The sequence below is a fragment of the Heterodontus francisci genome, chromosome 34, assembly GCF_036365525.1.
Source record: "Heterodontus francisci isolate sHetFra1 chromosome 34, sHetFra1.hap1, whole genome shotgun sequence".
In the NCBI taxonomy this organism is placed as follows: domain Eukaryota; kingdom Metazoa; phylum Chordata; class Chondrichthyes; order Heterodontiformes; family Heterodontidae; genus Heterodontus; species Heterodontus francisci.
Genome location: NC_090404.1, coordinates 13,238,170 through 13,259,058, shown reverse-complemented (window position 1 = coordinate 13,259,058; position 20,889 = coordinate 13,238,170). Strand labels below are relative to the sequence as shown.

General features: G+C 44.6%; 1 protein-coding gene across 1 annotated transcript; it reads left to right on the top strand.

Moving 5' to 3' along the window:
- The first annotated feature begins 826 nt into the window (after positions 1-826).
- LOC137349074 (gastrula zinc finger protein XlCGF7.1-like) lies at positions 827-14,565 on the top strand. Its single transcript, XM_068014387.1, has 2 exons — positions 827-2,647; positions 13,206-14,565. Exon 2 carries the CDS (start codon positions 13,553-13,555, stop codon positions 13,907-13,909), a length of 357 nt encoding a protein of 118 aa, XP_067870488.1. The 5' UTR covers positions 827-2,647; positions 13,206-13,552; the 3' UTR covers positions 13,910-14,565.
- Positions 14,566-20,889: the final 6,324 nt, after the last annotated feature.

Sequence of the window (20,889 nt, the reverse complement as noted above, 5' to 3'; positions counted from 1 at the left end):
GCAGAAACCCAAGTTCAAGGGCTCTCTGCTATGCTGCAGTCCCACATGTGATTAATAACAGCAGAATCCAATCCCTGTGGTTCGCAGGTGAACTCATTGGTGCCTCAGCAATTGAGGTTAATTTCTTCCCACACACACAATATTTAAACAGCATCTCTCCAGTGGGAGAATGCGTTGTCCGTGCACCAGCTGCTCTGGAATTTTGAAGATTTTTCCACAGTCAGTGTTCAAAGCAACTCTTCTAATGTGGAAAACACTCCCAAGAAAGAAACAACATTGGGTTAGATGCCGAGTAAAACTCCCTTTGCACGGTCCCATCAAGCACTCTCAGAGCAAGTACAACATAGCTTAGATACAGAGTAAAATTCCGTCTACACCAGTGTTGTCCAACATATGGCTCGTGGGACAGGATCCAGATTGCCAACTGTTTCCAACCAGCCCGCAGATTTATTTCAGAGATGAGAAATTTCCCATTGCCGCCGCCTTTCAGACCAGCTTTTTAAAAAAAAAAATCATGCTGTCAGTTCCACAGCTGACCGATGCTTGGAGCGGGAACAGCGGTTTCCCAACTTCAGACAGATTTGGGGTTTTCCAGTGGGCTTTAAAAAAAAAAAATCTTTCCGAAGTTGGGAAACAACTGTTCCCGATGTCACCAGCTGTCAGCTGTGAAAATGGCTTGTGAATATTTTTTTTAAAAATTGACCCAGAACAAAGCTGCTCTGCGGAGTGCTCCAGATCTTTGCAACTGTCAGAGAAAGAGAGGGGGGGAGGGGGGGCAGAGCGAGATAGAGGTCTGACAGTGAGAGTGACAGAGAGAGAAAGGGGACAGACAGAGAGAGAGAGAGAAAGACACAAGACAGAGAAAGGGGAAAGCAGAGGGAGAGATGGGTGACACAAGAGACAGGGGGAGAGAGAGCGGTACAGAGAGTGGGAGGCAGAAAGAGAGAGGGGCAGAGGGAGGGGTCAGTGAGAGGGGGATACCTACCCCGCAGTGTTAGTTCCTGTGTATACCTGCCCCCCAGTGTTAGTTCCTGTGTATACCTGTACAGCAGTGCTAGTTCCTGGGTATTCCTGTCCCGCAGTGCTAGTCCCTGGGTATACAAAGAACAAAGAACATTACAGCACAGGAACAGGCCCTTCGGCCCTCCAAGCCTGCGCCGATCCAGATCCTCTATCTAAACCTGTTGCCTATTTTCTAAGGGTCTATATCTCTTTACTTACTGCCCATTCATGTATCTGTCTAGATACATCTTAAAAGACACTATCGTGTTCGCATCTACCACCTCCGCTGGCAACGCATTCCAGGCACCCACCACCCTCTGTGTAAAGAACTTTCCACGCATATCCCCCCTAAACTTTTCCCCTCTCACTTTGAACTCGTGACCCCTAGTATTTGAATCCCCCACTCTGGGGAAAAAGCTTCTTGCTATCCGCCCTGTCTATACCTCTCATGATTTTGTACACCTCAATCAGGTCCCCCTTCAACCTCCACTTTTCTAATGAAAATAATCCTAATCTACTCAACCTCTCTTCATAGCTAGCACCCTCCATACCAGGCAACATCCTGGTGAACCTCCTCTGCACCCTCTCCAAAGCATCCACATCTTTTGGTAATGTGGCGACCTGTCCCTCAGTGCGAGGTCCTGGGTATCCCTGCCCTGCAGTGCTAGTTCCTGTGAAAACCTGCCCCGCAGTGCTGTTTCCTGGGTATATCTGCCCCACAGTGCTAGTTCCTGTGTTACCTACCCCGCAGTGATAGTTCCTGTCTATCCCTGCCCCGCAGTGCTACTTCCTGGGTTTCCCTGCCCCACTGTTGGCAGTGCAGTGGTTAGCACCGCAGCCTCGCAGCTCCAGCGACCTGGTTTGGGTCTCGGTACTGCCCGTGCGGAGTTTGCAAGTTCTCCCTGTGACCACATTGGTTTCCGCCGGGTGCTCCGGTTTCCTCCCACAGTCAAAGACTTGCAGGTTGATAGGTAAATTGGCCATTGCAAATTGCCCCTAGTGCAGGTAGGTGGTCGGAAAATTGAGGGAAGGTGGGGATGTGGTAGGGAATATGGGATTAATGTAGGATTTAGTATAAATGGGTGTTTGATGGTCGGCACAGACTCGGTGGGTCAAAGGGCTTGTTTCAGTGCTGTATCTCTCTATGACTGTGCTAGTTCCTGTGTATACCTGCCCCGCAGTGCTAGCTCCTGTGTATACCTGCCCCGCAGTGCTAGCTCCTGTGTATACCTGCCCCGCAGTGCTAGCTCCTGTGTATACCTGCCCCGCAGTGCTAGTTCCTGTGTATACCTGCCCCGCAGTGCTAGTTCCTGTCGATCCCTGTCCGGCTTCACCTGTCAGAGCTGAAACATGTTGAATTTGTCCGTGAATCTCACATCCTGGAAATGTGATTTTGAGAATGTGCAGTTGAGACGAAGCGAGACCCACTTTTCAAACAAAACTCTCCCCATTCACAGGATTAGAATGGTGTTTCCCAGAGGCGGAGGACAGCCGGTTTCCATCCAAATGGATCCTTATGAAATTGATCTGATTCTGAAGATTCAGGGGAGGAAATCCAGAAGCTCCTTCAGGAATTTAATGACTTGGTAATGGATATTTTTCTGGTGAGACCAGTGTGGTTTGGAACGGAGAAATGTTTGTTAGAGTGAGTAAGATTCAGTATTTCACCTCCTTCCTCAACACTTTCTCTGAGCTGAGACCAAGAGGTTAGATGTTTATGTAGTGTGGTGGATATCAGCTTCACCTGACATGGGAAAGGTCCCTGGTCAAGTGAGATACATTTCCTGCAGTGTATAACAGGATGTTGTTTTATTAATTATGATTAAAACAATTGCCCTTCATCAGAACAACAGTTAAACTGCTTTGTAAGAATGACTTCTTTAGCTGGGAATCAAACCCAGACCAGTGGCAGTGAGAGCGGCAAATCCTAACCCCTAGATCACCAAAGAGCGGCACTTGCCAATTTTGCTGCCCTTTATAGATATAATTGAAGATACCTGTGTTAATTTGGATATAACTTTGTCTTTTTGTGTGAGATATAAATCTATTTCATAACTCTGCTTCTTACAGATTTATTTACATGTGTCTGTTCGTTCATTTTTTCAGCTGAACCTGTCTTCCTTCGAAAACTACTTTGTCTATTTATTTCTCTTACTTTTCATTTACACCTAAATACATTTATACACAACACAGATACACAATAATACATTCAGAAATAATACACATGCACATTTGTTCAAAACCAGCACACTGTTACATGCACAATACATTTACAAGTATCACTATCAATCATTAGTATTTATATATTTAGAACCTGTTGTATATTATAAAAATAAAAGTAAATTTACAACTGACACACGTACAAAGCATCACACTCATAACATAAACACTCAAAGTTTATGTAGAAACATGACGGTCACATACACACACTCACAGTTTATATTGTCACACAGTCCTGTTTGAAGTCCAGGGCAAAGTCTATACACCAAAGGTTGAATAGTTTTTCACAAGCTGCCCATCCTGTTGTGTATTTGGAGCAGTTTCCTGCTTTCCTTGCCGTGATTCTGAGTGATGATTCTGGGACTCGGTGTGTGGAATTGGATTTGAAAGCTAAAGGAAATTCACTGCTCAGTGTTCAGCTCTCAGTGACAATTCCACAGCTGCTTTCATCACCAGTTAGCAGGATTCCTAGCCTCTGACTTGCTCTTGTAGCCACAGTATTTATGTGCTTACTCCAGTTCAGCTTCTGGTCAATGGTAGCCCCTAGGATGTTGATAGTGGGGGATTCAGCGATAGTAATGCCATTGAATGTCAAGTGGAGATGGTTAGCTTTTCTCTTGTTGGAGATGGTCATTGCCTGGCACTTGTGTGGCGCGAATGTTACTTTTGTGTGTGTCCCTGAACTGTATTATGCCCACTTCCCCGGGGCTGGGCTTGTATGGACCCCCTCTCAATCTCCAACACCCCCCCCCCCCCCCCCCCATATAATTATCTTTCTCGTGACTTGGTGCAATAATGCAAACCGGTTGGTTGTGAACCGGCCGCCCGTTTCACATCTCCGCTGTTTTTACATTAATGCGAGTAAAACTCGGGAGAGCTGGAAAGCAAGATCCTGGTTCGTTATCACCTGTGCAACACCATGGCACTGAGTCCAAATCTCCCCCAGTGAGAGGCACCGAGACACAGAAACCAGAGATCCAGGGAGAAGGACAGAAATAAACAGAGAGGGAGGGAGGAACGAGTGATAGGAACTGAGAGCAGAGATACCGAGAAATTGACAGAGAGGGGGAAGGGCTGGAGGGGATGGGGAGAGAGAGAAAAGATTAAGAACTTGTAGAAATATAGAGAGGCAGGATATAAAGGATGTGGAGAGACAGAGATGAAGAGAGACGTGGAGATGCTGAGATATGACCAGCCAGGGAGGTGCAGAGATAAAGTTACAGGAAGAGATGGAGAAGGTGAAATATACAGGTTACATCGAGTGCTCCGGAGCAGCGGTTCTCAACCTTTGTGTTTCAGAGGGACCCCCTCCCCGTCATATTTCCAAACCGTTCCTGTAGGTAAGAATGAGAACACAGAGAAACAGATATCTTTATTATTCTAAAAACAAGAAATGCTGGAACCACGCAGCAGATCTGGCAGCATCTGTGGAAAGAGAAGCAGAGTTAACGTTTCGGGTCAGCCCTCTTGCCAAACTCTCTCTCTCTCTCTCCATCGACATGTTGCAGCTTTTACAAAATTTCCTGGGGAGAGAAAAATGAAACATTGGTAAAAACAGAGCAAGATCCCAGAACTCCTTTTCTCTTTGTCACTCGATAACACGGATAATCTCATTTACACATTCCTCGCTATAAAGAGAGAACTGATTTAATATGCAAAAGGAGTTATTAGTTGCTGAGATCTTGCCCATTATCATGTTAATCCAGGTACCATGGCTGCTTTGACCAGAGACATTCCAGGGAGCTGCTTTTTGATGATCTGTGAACTTATCTCTACAAGGCCATTGTTGAGAACATTTTCGCCATCTTTTATTTATACGAATTAGGAGCAAGAGTAGGTCACTCCGAGCCTGCTCCGCCATTCAATAAATTCACGGCTGAACTGATTACTCCACATTTCCACCTACCCCCAATAACCTTCCACCCCCTTGCTTCCACCGCCTTTTGAATAAGAGAATTCCAAAGACTCGCCACCCTCTGAGAGAAAAAACATTCCTCATTTCTGTCTTAAACGGGCGACCCTTTATTTTTAAACAGTGACCCCTAATTCAAGATTCTCCTGCAAGGGGAAACATCCTTTCCACATCCACCCTGTCAAGACCCCTCAGGATTTTGTATGTTTCAATCAAGTCACCTCTTACTGTTCTAAATTCTAGTGGATACATGCCTAGCCTGTCCAATCTTTCCTTGTAAGACAGCTCACCCATCCCAGCTATTAGTCTAGTAAACCTTCTCTGTACTGCCTCCAATACATTTACATCCTTCCTTAAATAAGGAGACCAGTACTGTACACAGTACTCCAGATGTGGTCTCACCAATGCCCTGTATGGCTGAAGCATAACCTTCCTATTTTTGTATTCAATTTCTCTCACAATAAATGATAAAATTCTATTAGCTTTCCTAATTACATGCTGTACCTGCATACTAACCCTTTGCGATTCATGCACTGGGCCACCAGATCCCTCTGCATCTCAGAACCCTGCAATCTCTCACCATTTAGATTATATGCTTCTTTTTTTATTCGTCCTGCCAAAGTGGTCAATTTCACAATTTCCCACATTATACTCCATTTTCCAGATCTTTGCCCACTCACTCAACCTGTCTATATCCCTTTGTAGCCCCCTTGCAAGTTACTTTCCTACCTATCTTTGTGTCATCAGCAAATTTAGGAACCATACCCTCGGCGGTCCCTTCATCTAAGTCATTTATATAAATTGTAAAAAGTTGAGGCCCCAGCACAGAACGCCATGGCACACACTCATTACATCTTGCCAACCAGAAAATGACCCATTTATGCCTACTCTCTGTTTCCTGTTAGCTAGCCAATCTTCTATCCATGCCAATATGTTACCCCCTACACCACGAGCCTTTATTTTCTGCAATAACCTTTGATGTGGCAACTTATCAAATGCCTTCTGTAAATCTCACAATACATCCACTTGTTCCACTTTACCCACAGCACATCTGACTCCCTCAAAGAACTCCAATAAATTGGGTTAAACATGATTTCCCTTTCACAAAACCATGTTGACTCTGCCTGGTTACCTTGAATTTTTCGAAATGCCCTGCTATAACATCTTTAATAATAGCTTCTAACATTTTTCCTAAGACAGATGTTAAGCTAACTGGCCTGTAGTTTCCTGCATTCTGTCTCCCTTTTTGAATAAAGGAGTTACATTCGCTATTTTCCAATCTAACGGAATCATTCCTAAATCTGGGGAATCTGTTTCTCCCTCTATTCTCTCTGCCTCACCATCAGTTTATGCCTCATTGTAAAAACACAAACACTGGTGATTCCCCATGCCTCTCCTGTTTACTGCCCCTGTACCCACTCAGCCCATGTTTGGTGTTTTGTACATTCAATGTTACAGTGGGTAGAAGCTGCTAATTCCTTTTAAAATCACCGTCTCAGGATTTTTTTTGCAAATCAGTCCGTCTGGAAGGTGGGAGCTGGGTGGTGATGATACTGGAGATCCCCAGATCCTGTGTCTCTTCATCCCCCTGCCCCTCTGTTTTTCTGTCTCACCCACTGTTTCCCTCTATCTCTCCTTCCTCTTTCACTCTCTCCCATTTCTCACATTCAGTGAGAAATCCACAATCAAACTCAGTAACATCAGTTAAACTGGCTGCTGCACATTGCGATTAAACCTCAAAATTCATCGCACTGCGTAAAACATGAGTATTAGTCAGGAATTAGAACTGACCTTGTGAAAGCAGTCCTGATGTGGTGAAATTTGACAATGAATTAATTTTTGAAACATGATCTGGGTTGCACAGTGCGAAATGCTCTGCACAGCAAGATCCCACACGCAGCGATGTGATAAGGCAGATAAATGGGGGCTACTCCTTCCCCATCCTCTCCCGCTTATAATAACGACAAGTCACTTTTCTGTCTGACAGTTTTATTATTTATTAAATGTTTAAATAGAGAAAAGGAGAGTAGGCTGGGGAGAAATAGAGAGAGACATAGAGAAATCCACAATCAAAACCTCAGTGACATGAATGGTTCACTTAACCCTCAGATTTCATTGCACTGCCTAAAAGACAAGCATTAATCTGAAATTATAACAAACCTTTACACAGGTTCAGGACTTATTTCACATCCACCCAGTTGCTTTACAGTCAATAATTTAATTTTGAAAGTGTGGTCACTATTGCAGGAAACACTGCAGACAGTTTGTGCACAGCAAGCAGCAATGTGATTATATCCAGATGGGACATCGGCCCCATTCCTTCCCCATCCTCACACCTTCTGTAAACATACCGCCCCCCCCCCCCCCCCCCCCCCCATGTGTATTCCAAGTCTGGGGACATCCCCTCAGCCCCCACAAAGTGCTAAATTCCTCATTAAACTGGGAAGAAACTGCTGATTCCTTCAGGAGACTTTTTAAAATCACTGCCCCTGGATTTATTTTGGCAAATCAGACCATGTGGAAGGATGTGACTGAAGGGGCCAATCTGTAGATGCTGGGAGCTCACACTGGAGACCCCCAGTTCCTGTATCTCTTCATCCCTGCCCCTCTGTATTGATGTCTCTCCCACTGTTTCCCTCATTCTCTTTTTCCTCTCTCCCCAGTTTTAAGTTGGAATTGATTAGGCACGAAGATCTTTAAACAAAATAGCACAAAAGAGCCTTGGGTTTTCTCTCAGTTACACAGGCAATCTCAGCAATATCCGAATACAGAGGCTGAAAAGATTAAGAAGCCTCCACCTACCCTATGTGTGTATCTCTGTCTGTCGTCATCTCTGTGACACTTCACCATCTCTCTCTTACTCTCTCTGTCTCTCCCTAATTCGAACCTCCTAAATTCCTATCTTCGAATACAGGGTAGACTCTCAAAGTGGATCTTGGAATGCAGAGTAGAATTTCACAATTTGCTGATGACACCAGAATTGGAGGGGCAGCAAACAGTGAGGATGTTATGAACTGCCTGCTACAGGACATAGATAGGCGAGCAGAATAGGCGAGCAGAATGGGCAGAGAGGTGGCAGATGGAATTTAATACTGACAAGTGTGATGTACTGCATTTTGGCAGCAGGCACAGGGAGAGGCAGTATATACTGAATAGCATAGTTCTAAAGAGTGCGCATGAACAGAGGGACCTGGGAGTGTGAGTGCATAGATCTTTTCAAGGTGGCAGGACATATTGAGAGAGTGGTTAATAAAGCATATGGGGATCTTGGGCTTCATAAACAGAGACATTGAGTACAAAAGCAGGAAAAAGGAATGTGTGGCTGGAAAGTTGGTGCAGGTTGGAGGGCTTTAGATTCTTGGGACATTGGGACCAGCTCTGGGAGAGATGAGACCTGTACAGGCTGGATGGGTTGCACCTGAACAGAGCCAGAACTGAGTTCCTTGTGAGATGTTTTGCTGGTGCTGTTGGGGAGGGTTTAAACTAGTTTGGCAGGGGGATGGGGAACTGAGGGTAGACTCAGCTGGGACAAAATCAAAAATGAAACTGGAGGGCAGAAAATTAATGGATGTGTCTGGAAGGCAAGGGAGACAGGTTAGAAAATAAGACTTTGGCAGTGCTCAAGGGTATGTATTTCAATGCAAGGAATGCAGCAAAGGAAGCAGATGAGTTGAGGGCACAGATAGACACGTGGCAGTATGATATCATAGCTATTACAGAAACATGGCTTAAGGAGGGACAGGAATGGCAGCTCAACGTTTCTAGATACAGCGTTTTCAGATGCGATAGAGAAGGAGATAAGAAAGGAGGGGGAGTGGCAATTTTGGTCAAAGAAACAATTACAGTTGAAATGAATTAATTACTTTCCTACCAATCTTTGTGTCATCAGTAAAGTAAATAAATTAGTTACTGAAAACAAAATAAGGATGTCAGGGCAGGTGATGTGTTGCAGCTGCATTATGTGGAAGCTCATGGATACCAGTGTGATCCAAGGCAACCACAAGTGTAGTAAATATCTGCAGCTCGAGGAACTTTGGCTCAATGAGCTGGAGGCCGATTACAGACACTGCGATGCATCAGGGAGGGGGAAAGTTACCTGGACACTTTGTACCAAGAGGTGGTCACACCCGTTAGGACAGGCTCTTCTGATTTGGTCCATGGTCAGGGACAGGAGGTTGTAACTGTGAATGAGGCAGTTATGGGGACCCTGAACACAGAAGTGGAGGAGCCTCAGCCTTTGCAAGTGTCGAACCGGTTCGAGGTTCTCTCAACCTGTCGGGATGAAAGCGGGGGCTGCAAGGTTGATGAGTGAGCTGAGCATGACACCATGGTACAGGAAGCCATTCAAGTGGGGGGAGTAAATAGGAATGGCGTGGTAGTAAGGAATAGCACAGTCAGGGGGATAGACACAGTTCACTGCAGCTGAGAGCAAGAGTCCATGCAGCGGTGTTGCTTGTCTGGTGCCAGAGTCCAGGATGTCTACACTGGGCTGCAGAGGAACTTAGTGGGAGGGGGATGATCCAGTGGTTGTGGTACGTGCAGGTACCAACAACCTAGGTAGAACTAGGAAAGAGGATCTGCTGAGGGAGTATGAGCAGCTAGGATCTAAACTAAAAAGCAAAGCCGCGAGCAAATTAGCACAGGGTAAATAAGATTAGAGACTTAAACACGATTGTTCAAAGATTGGTGTGGGAGAAATGGGGCACTGCACCAGTACTGGAGAAAGTGGGAGCTGTACCGTTGAGACGGGCTCCACCTGAACCATGATGGGACCAGTGTTCTGGTGGCTCTTATAACCAGGGCAGTAGCAAGGTCTTCCAACGAAATAGTGGGGACGAGGGAGCAGGATTGAGAAGATGTGATAAATTTAAGTGGAGAAGGCAAGAGAACAAGGTAGCAATAAGGGGAATGATAATCAGTGTGTGACAGGAAGGGACAGAGTGTATAAACCTAAGAATGCACCAGCATTTAAGACTAGAGGTTACAAAAGTAGTAGAAAGACAGAATAAATGGCTCTGTATCTGAATGCACGTAGCAATCGTAACGAAGTATATGAATTGACGAGCGCAAATAGTAATAAATACATAGGATCTGATAACCATTACAGAGACATGGCTGCAAGATGACAAAGACTGGGACCTGCATATTCAAGGGTACATGACATTTAGCAAGGGCAGGAAGATAAGAAAATGTGGAGGGGTAGCTCTGTTAATTAAGTGTGGCACTGCTACAATAGAGAGAGATAACCTTAGTTCTGGAGATCAAGATGCAGAATCAGTATGGATAGAGATGCGAAATAGTCAAGGTAAGAAGTCATTTGTCGGAGTGGTTTATTGGCCCCCCCTAACGGTAGCCTTGCTGTAGGGCAGGGTGTACAGGATGAAATGATGGGGGCTTGTGAGAAAGGTATGACGATAATAATGGATGATTTGAATCTACAAGGGTACAATTCTGAAGGGGGTGCAGGAGCAGAGGGACCTTGGTGTAAATGTGAAAAAGTCATTGAAAGTGGCAGGACAGGTTGACAGAGATGCTACGAAAGCAGACAGTATCCTGGGCTTTATTAATAGGGGCATTGAGTACAAGAGCAAGGAAGTTACATTGAACTTGTATAAGTTGAACTTGTGAACTAGTTCGGCCTCAGCTGGAGTATTGCATCCAATTCTGGGCACCGCTCTTGAGGAAAGATGTGAGGGCATTGGAGAGAATACAGAAAAGATTCACGAGAATGGTTCCAGGGATGAGCAGTTTCAGCTGTGAAGACAGATTGGAGAAGTTAGGACTGTTTTCCTTGGAGAAGAGAAGGCTGAGAGGTGATTTGATCGAGGTATTCAAAATCATGAGGGGTCTGGACAGAGTAGATTGAAAGAAACTGTTCCCACTCATGAAAGGATTGAGAACGTGAGGGCAGAGATTTAAAGTATTTGGTAAGAGAAGCAAAAGTGACACGAGGAAGAAGTTTTTCATGCAGCGAGTGGTTAAGGTCTGGAATGTGGTGGGGGCAGGTTCAATTGAAGCATTCAAAAGAGAATTGGACAGTTATATGAAAAGGAAGAATGTGCAGGGTTATGGGGAGAAGGCAGGGGAATGGAACTGAGGGAGTTGCTGTTTCAGAGAGCTGGTGTGGACACAATGAGTGTAACAATTCTGTGAGGGATGATATGTTGGAAGGTTTATCAAATGAGACCAAATGGATCGAACTAAGAAACAAAAAAAGGGCAAGGATAGAACAGGAGTTAGAGTTAGCATTCTCAATCGGGGCAAGACTAATTTTACTAATCTGAGGAGTGATTTAGCAAAAGTGGACTGGATACAGCTATTTGAAGGCAAATCAGTGTCTGGACACTGGGAGGCATTCAAAGGGGTTCAGAGTAAACATGTTCCCACAAAGAAAAAGGGTAGGATGGCCAAATCTAGAGCCCTGTAGAGTCCAGGAGCTTATGTCCGACACAGAGAACTCAATACTCTAGAAAGCTGAGCGAGAATAGAAAGTTGCTTGGGGGGGTGGGGTGGGGTGGGGGGGTGGCCACCAGGGCCGGATGAAATGTACCCCAGGTTGTTAAAAGAAGCCAGAGAGGAAATAGCAGAAGGTCTGACCATCATCTTCCAGTCCTCACTGGCTACAGATGCAGTGCTGGAGGATTGGAGGACTGCAACGTTGTACCTCTGTTTAAAAAGGGAGAGCGGGATAGACTGAATAATTACAGGCCAGTCAGTCTAACTTCAGTAGTGGGCAAATTATTGGAATCAATATTGAGAGGTAGGATAAATGGTCACTTATAAGGGCACAGATTAATCAACGACAGTCAGCATGGATTTGTCAAGGTAAGATCTTGTCTGATTAACTTGATCGAATTTTTTTGAAGTAACCAGGAAGATTGATGAGGGTTGTGCAGTTGATGTGGTCTATGTGGATTTTATCAAGGCTTTTGACAAGGTCCCACACAGCAGTCTGGTTAGAAAAATAAAAGCCCATGGAATCCATGGAAATGCAGTAAGGTGGATACAAAATTGGCTCAGTGGCAGGAAACAAAGGGTAATTGTTGACGGGTGTTTTAACGACTGGAGGGCTGTTTCCAGTGGGGTTTTGCAGGGCTCAGTACTGAGGCCCCTGCATTTTGTGGCTAATAAAGAAATGATTTGGATGTAAATATAGGGGGCATGATCAAGAAGTTTGCAAATGACATAAAAATTGGCCGTGTGATAGACAGCGAGGAGGATAGCTGGAGGCTGCAGGACGATTTTGATGGTGTCTGATCAGGCAGGTAGGAAAGTGGCAAATGGGATGATATAAATGATATCGAATATAACAGGAGGAAGGTTGTTCAAGACAACTTGAGTACTGTGTGCAGTTCTGGTCACCTCATTACAGAAAGGATGTAATTGCAGTAGAGAGTGTACAGAGGAGATTTACGAGGATGTTGCCAGGACTGGAAAAATGCAGCAATGAGGAAAGGTTGGATATGCTGGGGTTGTTCTCCTTGGAACAGAGAAGGCTGAGGGGAGATCTGATTGAAATGTACAGAAGTGTGAGGGGCCTGGATCGAGTGGAGGTGAAAGGCCTATTTACCTTAGCAGAGAGGTCAGTGACTAAGGTACATAGAATAGAAAGATTAGAGGGGAGATGAGGAAAATTTTTTTTCATCCAGAGGGTGGTGGAGTCTGGGACTCACTGCCTGAAAGAGCAGTTGAGAGAAATACAATGGGCCAAGTGGCCTCTTTCTGTGCCATAAACTTTCTATAATTCCATGATTCTATGACGTGGTGAGGATGTTTCCACTTGTGAGTGAGTCTAAATCCAGGGGCCATGAATACAGTTACTAATAAATCAAACAGGGAAATGGGTAGAATGTGGAAGTGGTTGAGGCAAATATTGAGATGCTTTCAAAAGCAACTTGGATGAAAACATGAGAGTAAAGGGAATAGAAAGGTCTGCTGAAAGGCTGAAATGAGGTAGATGGAATGGGTGCAGACACATGAGGTGTATGAGCACCTGTACAGACTAGTTGGACTGAATAGCCTGTTTGTGTACTGTGTATTCTGTGTCATTCAATGTAATCTCCTTTTACAGGGGATTAGAAGGAGAGGATTTGTAGATGACAAACTCAAACCTAACATCTCGTTAAGATCTGACAGAGTTACTAGATTCATCAGGACCTGAATATCATCGTCCTTTGAATTTGGAAAGAAAAATGTTTGTTTGTTCTGTCTGTGGGAAAGGATTTCAAACATCAGTGTTACTGGAAAAGCACCGAGACACACACACACCTGAGTGTTCCAGTGTGAAGAACTTTAACCAGTTACAGAGCCTGAAACATATCACCCCATTGACAGTGGGGAGAAACTGTATACGGGTCTGTGTGTGGCCGAGACTTCAACTGATCGTCCAACCTGGAGAGACACAAGGACACTCGCACCATGGAGAAACTGTGGAAATGTGGAGACTGTGGGAAGGGATTCAAATACCCATGCTGGCTGGAAGCTCATCGACGTAATCACACTGGAGAGAGGCCGTTCACCTGCTCTGTGTGTGGGAAGGGGTTCATTAATTCATTCAACCTGCTGAGACACCAGCAACTTCATACTGGGGAAAGACTGTTCATCTGCCTTAAATGTGGGAAGGGGTTTAATACTTTATCAGCCCTCCAGACACACCAGCCAGTTCACTCTGATAAGAGACCCTTTAAATGTAGTGACTGTGAGAAGAGATTTAAAAGTAAATACGAGCTGCGTCAACACCAACATACTCACACTGGGGAGAGGCCGTTCACCTGATCCGTGTGTGGAAAGGGATTCACTCTGTCATCCTCCCTCACTGGACACCAACTTGTTCACACAGAAAGTAGACCTTTTAAATATAGTGACTGTGAGAAGAGATATAAAAGGAAAAACGACCTGCTGCTACACCAACGTACTCACACTGGGGGGAGGCTGTTCACCTGCTCCATGTGTGGGAAGGGATTCACTTGATTATCCTCTGTTCTAAGACACCAATGTACTCACACTGGGGAGAGGCCATTCATCTGCTCCGTGTGTGGGAAGGGATTTGCTAATTCAAACAAACTGCTGTGACACCAGCAAGTTCACAAGTGACTGCAGGGATTGGATGCTGTTGTTACTCACATCCAGAACTGAATCCTGACTGGAAGTCTGTTTCCATTTGGATTTCCACAGGGCTGTGCACTGGGCCCCTTGCATTTTGTGGTATATATCAATGATTCAGACTTAAATTTTTAAAAAGTTTGCAGATGATACAAAAATTGGTCATGTAGACTAAAGCCTGACTACCCGACCAAACCCAACTACATATGTCAGGATTGGGTCTATATTCTGTGTCCAGCATTCGGGCTCGGGTCGGGTCGGGTCGAGCTGGACTGTACTGTTGAGCTTTGACAGGCTTGGTGCCACTTGTCATGTCCGCTGATGTGAAAACCCCAATATAAATACATATTATGTATTAAAACTTAAGTGTGACATTTTTAAACCAAACTTTTCACTGTTGAGATTTTTAAAAAAAACATTTTAAAATGTGGGAGCACATGTTTTATTTTTCCAACTGGTTTTTAGTCTGGAAATTTTTGTGAATTGCATTTCTAAGGCAATTGTATTTAATATGATTTTAGAGTATGAAATTCAATTACACAAATTAGAGGCTGCCTTCCCTGCCCAAAGGAAACCTAGGAGTAGATTGTAAGGTCCATTCATATTTCAGTTATATAAAAGCAAAATACTGCGGATGCAATATTTCAGTTATAGTGGCTGCCAAAATGGTATGAAATTTATTGGATAATTTGTGCTACAGCCATGAGTTAAAATTAGCCTCTAAAGAAATACTAATGTCTCATTTTATACGTAACACATGCTTAAAATATAATTTATGAACTTGTTTGTTTTAACATTGCAAGTACTGTCTTGGAAAAATAGCTGTAGTGCCCTGCCCAGACCACCCTGGTTGTAAGCATGTTGATGATTTGTCATAGTTATACAGCACAGAAACAGGCCCTTCAGCCCATCTTGTATCTGCCAGCCATCAAGCACCTATATATTCTAATCCCATTTTCCAGCACTTGGCCCGTTGCCTTGTATGCTGTAACATTTCAAGTGCTCATCTAAATACTTCTTAAATGTTGAGGTTTCCTGCCTCGACCACCCCTTCAGGCAGTGCGTTCCAGATTCCAACCACCCTCTGGGTGAAAAAATCTCCTCTAAACCTTCTGTCCCTTACTTTAAATCTATGCCCCCTGGTTATTGACCCCTCCGCTAAGGGAACAGGTTTCTTCCTATCTAATCTATCAATGCTCCTCATAATTTTGTATACCTCAGTTGGGTCCCCCCTCAACCTTCTGTGCTCTAAGGAAAACAACCCTAGCCTTTTCAGTCTGTCTTCATAGCTGAAATGCTCCAGCCCAGGCAACATCCTGGTGAATCTCTTCTGCACTTTCTCCTGTGCAATCATATCCTTCCTATAGTGTGGCGACCAGAACTGTACACAGTACTCCAGCTGTGGCCTAACTAGCATTTTATACAGCTCCATCATAACCTCCCTGCTCTCATATTCTATGCCTCGGCTAATAAAGGCAAGTATCCCATATGCCTTCCTAACCGCCTTATCTACCTGTGCTGCTGCCTTCAGTGATCCATAGACAATTACACCAAGGTCCCTCTGACCCTCTGTACTTCCTAGGTTCCTACCATCCAAGCCATTAAAGTCTTAAGTTTAAAAAAAATTCCAGAATTAGATCTACTCGATTATTGAAAGAGGACAAAAAAAATTAGTCCACCAGGGAATTCCATGATGGGATTGTGAATGTAGAAAGTCGTGTTGTAGCTGTTGTGTGAAGTACATCTGGAAAGCTGCCAAATTATGATTGAGAGTGAGTGTCAATGACCACATCAATGGGTCTTGTGGACAAAGTCCACCAGGAATTATGAGATAAACTAAAACACAGGATCTAACTTACTTAATTCTCATTCCTGAGGGGGTGAGAGACTAAGTTATACTCAAGTTAACTAAGTTTTGATAATGCCGTGTTTCAAATGCAAATATTAAAAATGAAAATGCGCGGAAATAATATTTAGTGTATGTATTCTAGACGTTAATTGGCATTGTGTATACTGTTTTTTTCATATATGTGGGGGCGGGGGGGTGGTGTTGAATAATCACTACTGGCCATCCTAGTATAAATTCTAAATCTTCCACAGTAATGAATTAAAACACCTTGGCATAGTAATTTACTGTTACAGTCTATATTAGTCAACCTAATAGCTTGTGTTCCTTGAATGAAGTATGCCTCTGATCCCAAAGGGCTGGTGTTCTATTCCATGGGAGTGAATAGAGAGTTGGTTATCTCGAGAAACTTCGGTTCATGTCAAAACCATTTTGAAGACATTAAACAGTGTATCATTATTAATGCAATATTTTCCCATCAAATGTAAATAATTTCAAACAAGTTATAATGTCTGTAGAAGTAATGTTGATTTTCAAAAGTAAGATTTTTCCCCATTACTTTCCAACTGATTGCTTCACAGCAGCAGACAAGTAACATTACAGAGAGAAAACAATCTGAGCTTAACTTTTTAAAAAAAAAAGTATATCAAGCCACGTACACGTAGCAATAGACAGGATGTTAGGTGGTTCTTTTCCCAGAGAATGCAGAGCCTCTGGAATACATTGTCAGCTGGTGTGGTGCGTGCTGACTTTCTCAGCAGCTTCAAGAGGGAGCTCGATCAGTTCCTGACTGTGAGAAAGATTGTGTCATATAGAAGGTAAGTTTCTTTATAGGTAATGCGTGATCCATCCATGTAATCTCCTGGACAGGTTTTCGACTGCCAGGGCAGCAGGGCATTGGAGAGGACATTTACTGTGTTTTTTCCCCACATTGGCCCAGGGTTTTTGTTTTTTTGCCACTCCTGGTAGATTTAGATGCGAGTTAGGGAGAGGAAAGAAGTGTTTAGCCATGACGGTCCAGTTATCTTGATGTGGGGCAGTCTTGAAGGGCCAGCTAGTCTTCCTGTGTCATTTCCATAAGTTTGTAAACTGGAAATTTCCCTCTATGTCTACTCGAATTGTAAAGACACCCGAATGCAACAAATGCTACAAGTACCTCCTTCCTCAATATTGTAGACAAAGAAGTAGCAGAGGATCTAAAACAGACAAAAGTTGGTTATGCTGTCCGACAGCACCATGTCTGGGTTCCTGAACTGTCTGTTAATGCAAGAGTAATGTGGGTGGCTCATCCTCACACTTGTTGACTTGACTTGTCTATCTTAGACACGCTAGCAGAGTTTGGGAACTCTCTGCACAGTACTACTGATGGAGATTTCCCAATTGCACTATTAATTCCCATTCCCATTAGCTGGTGATATTGTTTTCTTTTTAATCTACAATTTTTTTCTGTTCCAATAATATGTTTGATATTGTCCAGTCGAGCATGAAAAGAAATTAAAAGACTCGGGGTCAGGTTTGGGTTGGCTGTTGTCGGGTGGGGTTTTACTTTTATACCTGAGTCAAGCTATCAATGGACTGGGCAGATCAGCAGAAAATTGGCAAATGGAATTCAACCAAGAGAAGTGTGAGGTAAAATAAAGCCTGGCTCAGGTATAAAATTAAAACCCGACCCAACAGCCAACCTGAGCCCTTTAATTTTTTTTTGTGCCCGACCCAACAGGACTATCCTTCATTTGTTCCTGCAGCAGGCTATTCCTTCAGTTGGAGTTGTGGGAAATCATGGATAAGCCTGATCCGGTGACTTCCCGGAAACAGTGTCCAGCCCGAACCAAGCCCGAATGCTGGACTCGAAATTTCGACCCGAACCCGACACCTGCAGTCGAGTCTAGTCGGGTAGCCAGGCTTTAAGGTAAAGCATTTGGGGAGGGCAAACAAGGCCAGGGAAAACAGGGAATGGTGGAATCCTGCAAAATGTGGAGGAAAAGAAGGACCTTGGAGTACACATGCACAGATACCTGAATGTAACAGGACAGGTAGATAAGGTGGTCAAGAAGACATGCGGGATACTTTCCTTTATTAGCCAATGCCGAGAGCATAAGAGCTGGGAGATTATGCTGGAACTGTATAAAACATTAGTTAGAAACCCCACTGCCCATCCCCTCCCCCCAGCAGAGCTCGTCAACTGAGTACAGTCTGGTCACTACATTTAATCAACCATAAAGTAAGACCAGATCAATTAATTAGCATAACATGAAAGATACTTTATTATACCATTGTACTCAGCGTTCAGTTAATCAGATCTACAGGATAAAGTTAAATAACAAGGGATATTAAAATCTGAGCTATACAGATAATAGTTCAGTAAAACATTTGAGTTAATTCCCTATAAAATGAAGTGACATCAGCACAAAGGAAGTAGCTGACTGGTGAGTAGCTGATGAGTATTTAAATCTTCAGTTTATTCCAGTTAAGTCAATCAATACTCTAATAAATAAAAGCATGGCAGGGCATCTCAGTCCAGTGGAGGGAACAGCCTGTTCCATGTGGCAATACAACATGAGTTGGTGGCATTGTGGTAATGTCACTAGACTATTAACCCAGGCTAATAATCTGGATGGAATAATAATGATGGAATTTGAATTCAATTAATAAATCTGGAATTAAAAAAGCCAGTCGAGTCGTGACCATGAAACCACTTGTTGATTGAACCCATCTGGTTCACTAATGCCCTGTTTGGGAAGGAAATCTGTCATCCTTACCTGGTCTGACCTACATGTAACTCCGAGACCCACAGCAATGTGGTTGACTCTTAAATTGCCTTGCAAGGCACTCAGTTGCATTGAACTACTACAAAGTTGAAGAAAAGTAATGAATCTGGATGGACCATCTGGCATCGACCTAGGCACTGGAAATGACAACAGCAAAGCCAGCCCTGTTGATCCTGCAAAGCCCTCCTTCCAGCAGCTGGAGGCTTGTGCCAAAGTTGGGGGAGCTATCTTACAGAATAGTCAAGCAACGGAATCATACCTGACACACACTATCCCTGACACCAGCATCACCATCCCTGGCCATGTCCTGTCCCCGAGCAGGATAGACCCAGCAGAGGTGGTGGCACAGTGGTATACAGTTGGGAGACAGCTGCCCTGGAAGTTCTCAACTCCAGACCCCATGATGTCTCATGGCATCAGGTCAAACATGGACAAGGAAACCTCCTGCTGGGGCGGCGCAGTGGTTAGCACTGCAGCCTCACAGCTCCAGTGATCCAGGTTCAGTTCTGGGTACAGCCTGTGCAGAGTTTGCAAGTTCTCCCTGTGACCGCATGGGTTTCCGCCGGGCGCTCCGGTTTCTTCCCACCGCCAAAGACTTGCAGGTTGATAGATAAATTGGCCATTGCAAATTGCCCCTAGTGTAGGTAGGTGGTAGGAGAATGGTAGGGAATATGGGATTAATGTAGGAGGGGATGTGGTAGGGAATATGGGATTAATGTAGGATTAGCATAAATGGGTGGTTGAAGGTCGGCACAGACTCGGTGGGCCGAAGGGCCTATTTCAGTGCTGTATCTCTCTATGACTCTATGATTACCAACTGCTGCCCCCCCACCCAACCCCCCCTTCAGCTGATGAATCAGCACTGCATGTTGATCACCAATTGGAAGAAGCACTGAGGGTGGCAAGGGCACAAAATGTACTCTGGGTGGAGACTTCAATGTCCATCACCAAGTGGCTCGGTAGCACCATGACTGAGCTGGCCGAGTCCTAAAGGGCATAGCTGCTAGACCAGGACTGCAGCAGGTGGTGAGGGAACCAACAAGAGGGAAAAATGTTATTGATCTTGTCCTCACCAATCTGCCTGTCGCAGATGCATCTGTCCATGATAGTGTTAGTAGCACAGTCCTTGTGGAGACGAAGTCTCATCTTCACATTGAGGACACCCTCCATCGTGTTGTGTGGCACTAACACCGTGCTAAATGGGATAGACTTTGAACAGATCTAGCAACTCAAAACTGGGCATCCATAAGGTGCTGTGGGGCAGCAGCAGAATTATATTCAACCACAATCTGTGCACTCATGGCCCAGCATATCCCCCACTCTACCATTACTATCAAGCTGGGGGACCAACCCTGGTTCAATGAAGAGTGCAGGAAGGTGTGCCAGGAGCAGCACCAGGCATACCTAAAAATGAGGTGTCAGCCTGATGAAACTACAACACAGTGTAGTGGGCGGCGCAGTGGTTAGCACCGCAGCCTCACAGCTCCAGCGACCCGGGTTCAATTCTGGGCACTGCCTGTGTGGAGTTTGCAAGTTCTCCCTGTGTCTGCGTGGGTTTTCTCCAGATGCTCCGGTTTCCTCCCACAAGCCAAAAGACTTGCAGGTTGGTAGGTAATTTGGCCATTATAAATTGCCCATAGTATAGGTAGGTGGTAGGGAAATAGAGGGACAGGTGGGGATGTGGTAGGAATATGGGATTAGTGTAGGATTAGTATAAATGGGTGGTTGATGGTCGGCACAGACTCGGTGGGCCGAAGGGCCTGTTTCAGTGCTGTATCTCTAAACTAAACTGAACTAAACAGGACGACTGACATGCCAAATAGTGGAAGCACCATGCAAAAGACAGGGCTCGGTGAGCCCACAACCAATGGATCAGATCTAAGCTCTGTGTTGCCACATCCAGTCGCGAATGGTGTTGGACAATTGACAGGAGGAGGTGGCTCCACAAATATCCCCATCTTCAATGATGGCAGAGCCCAGCACATCAGTGCGAAAGATAAGGCTGAAGCATTTGCAACAATCTTCAGTCAGAAGCACCA

Coding starts and splice junctions, on each gene's coding strand:
- LOC137349074 (XM_068014387.1), top strand. CDS start 13,553: ATGGAGAAACTGTGGAAATGTGGAGACTGTGGGAAGGGATTCAAATAC.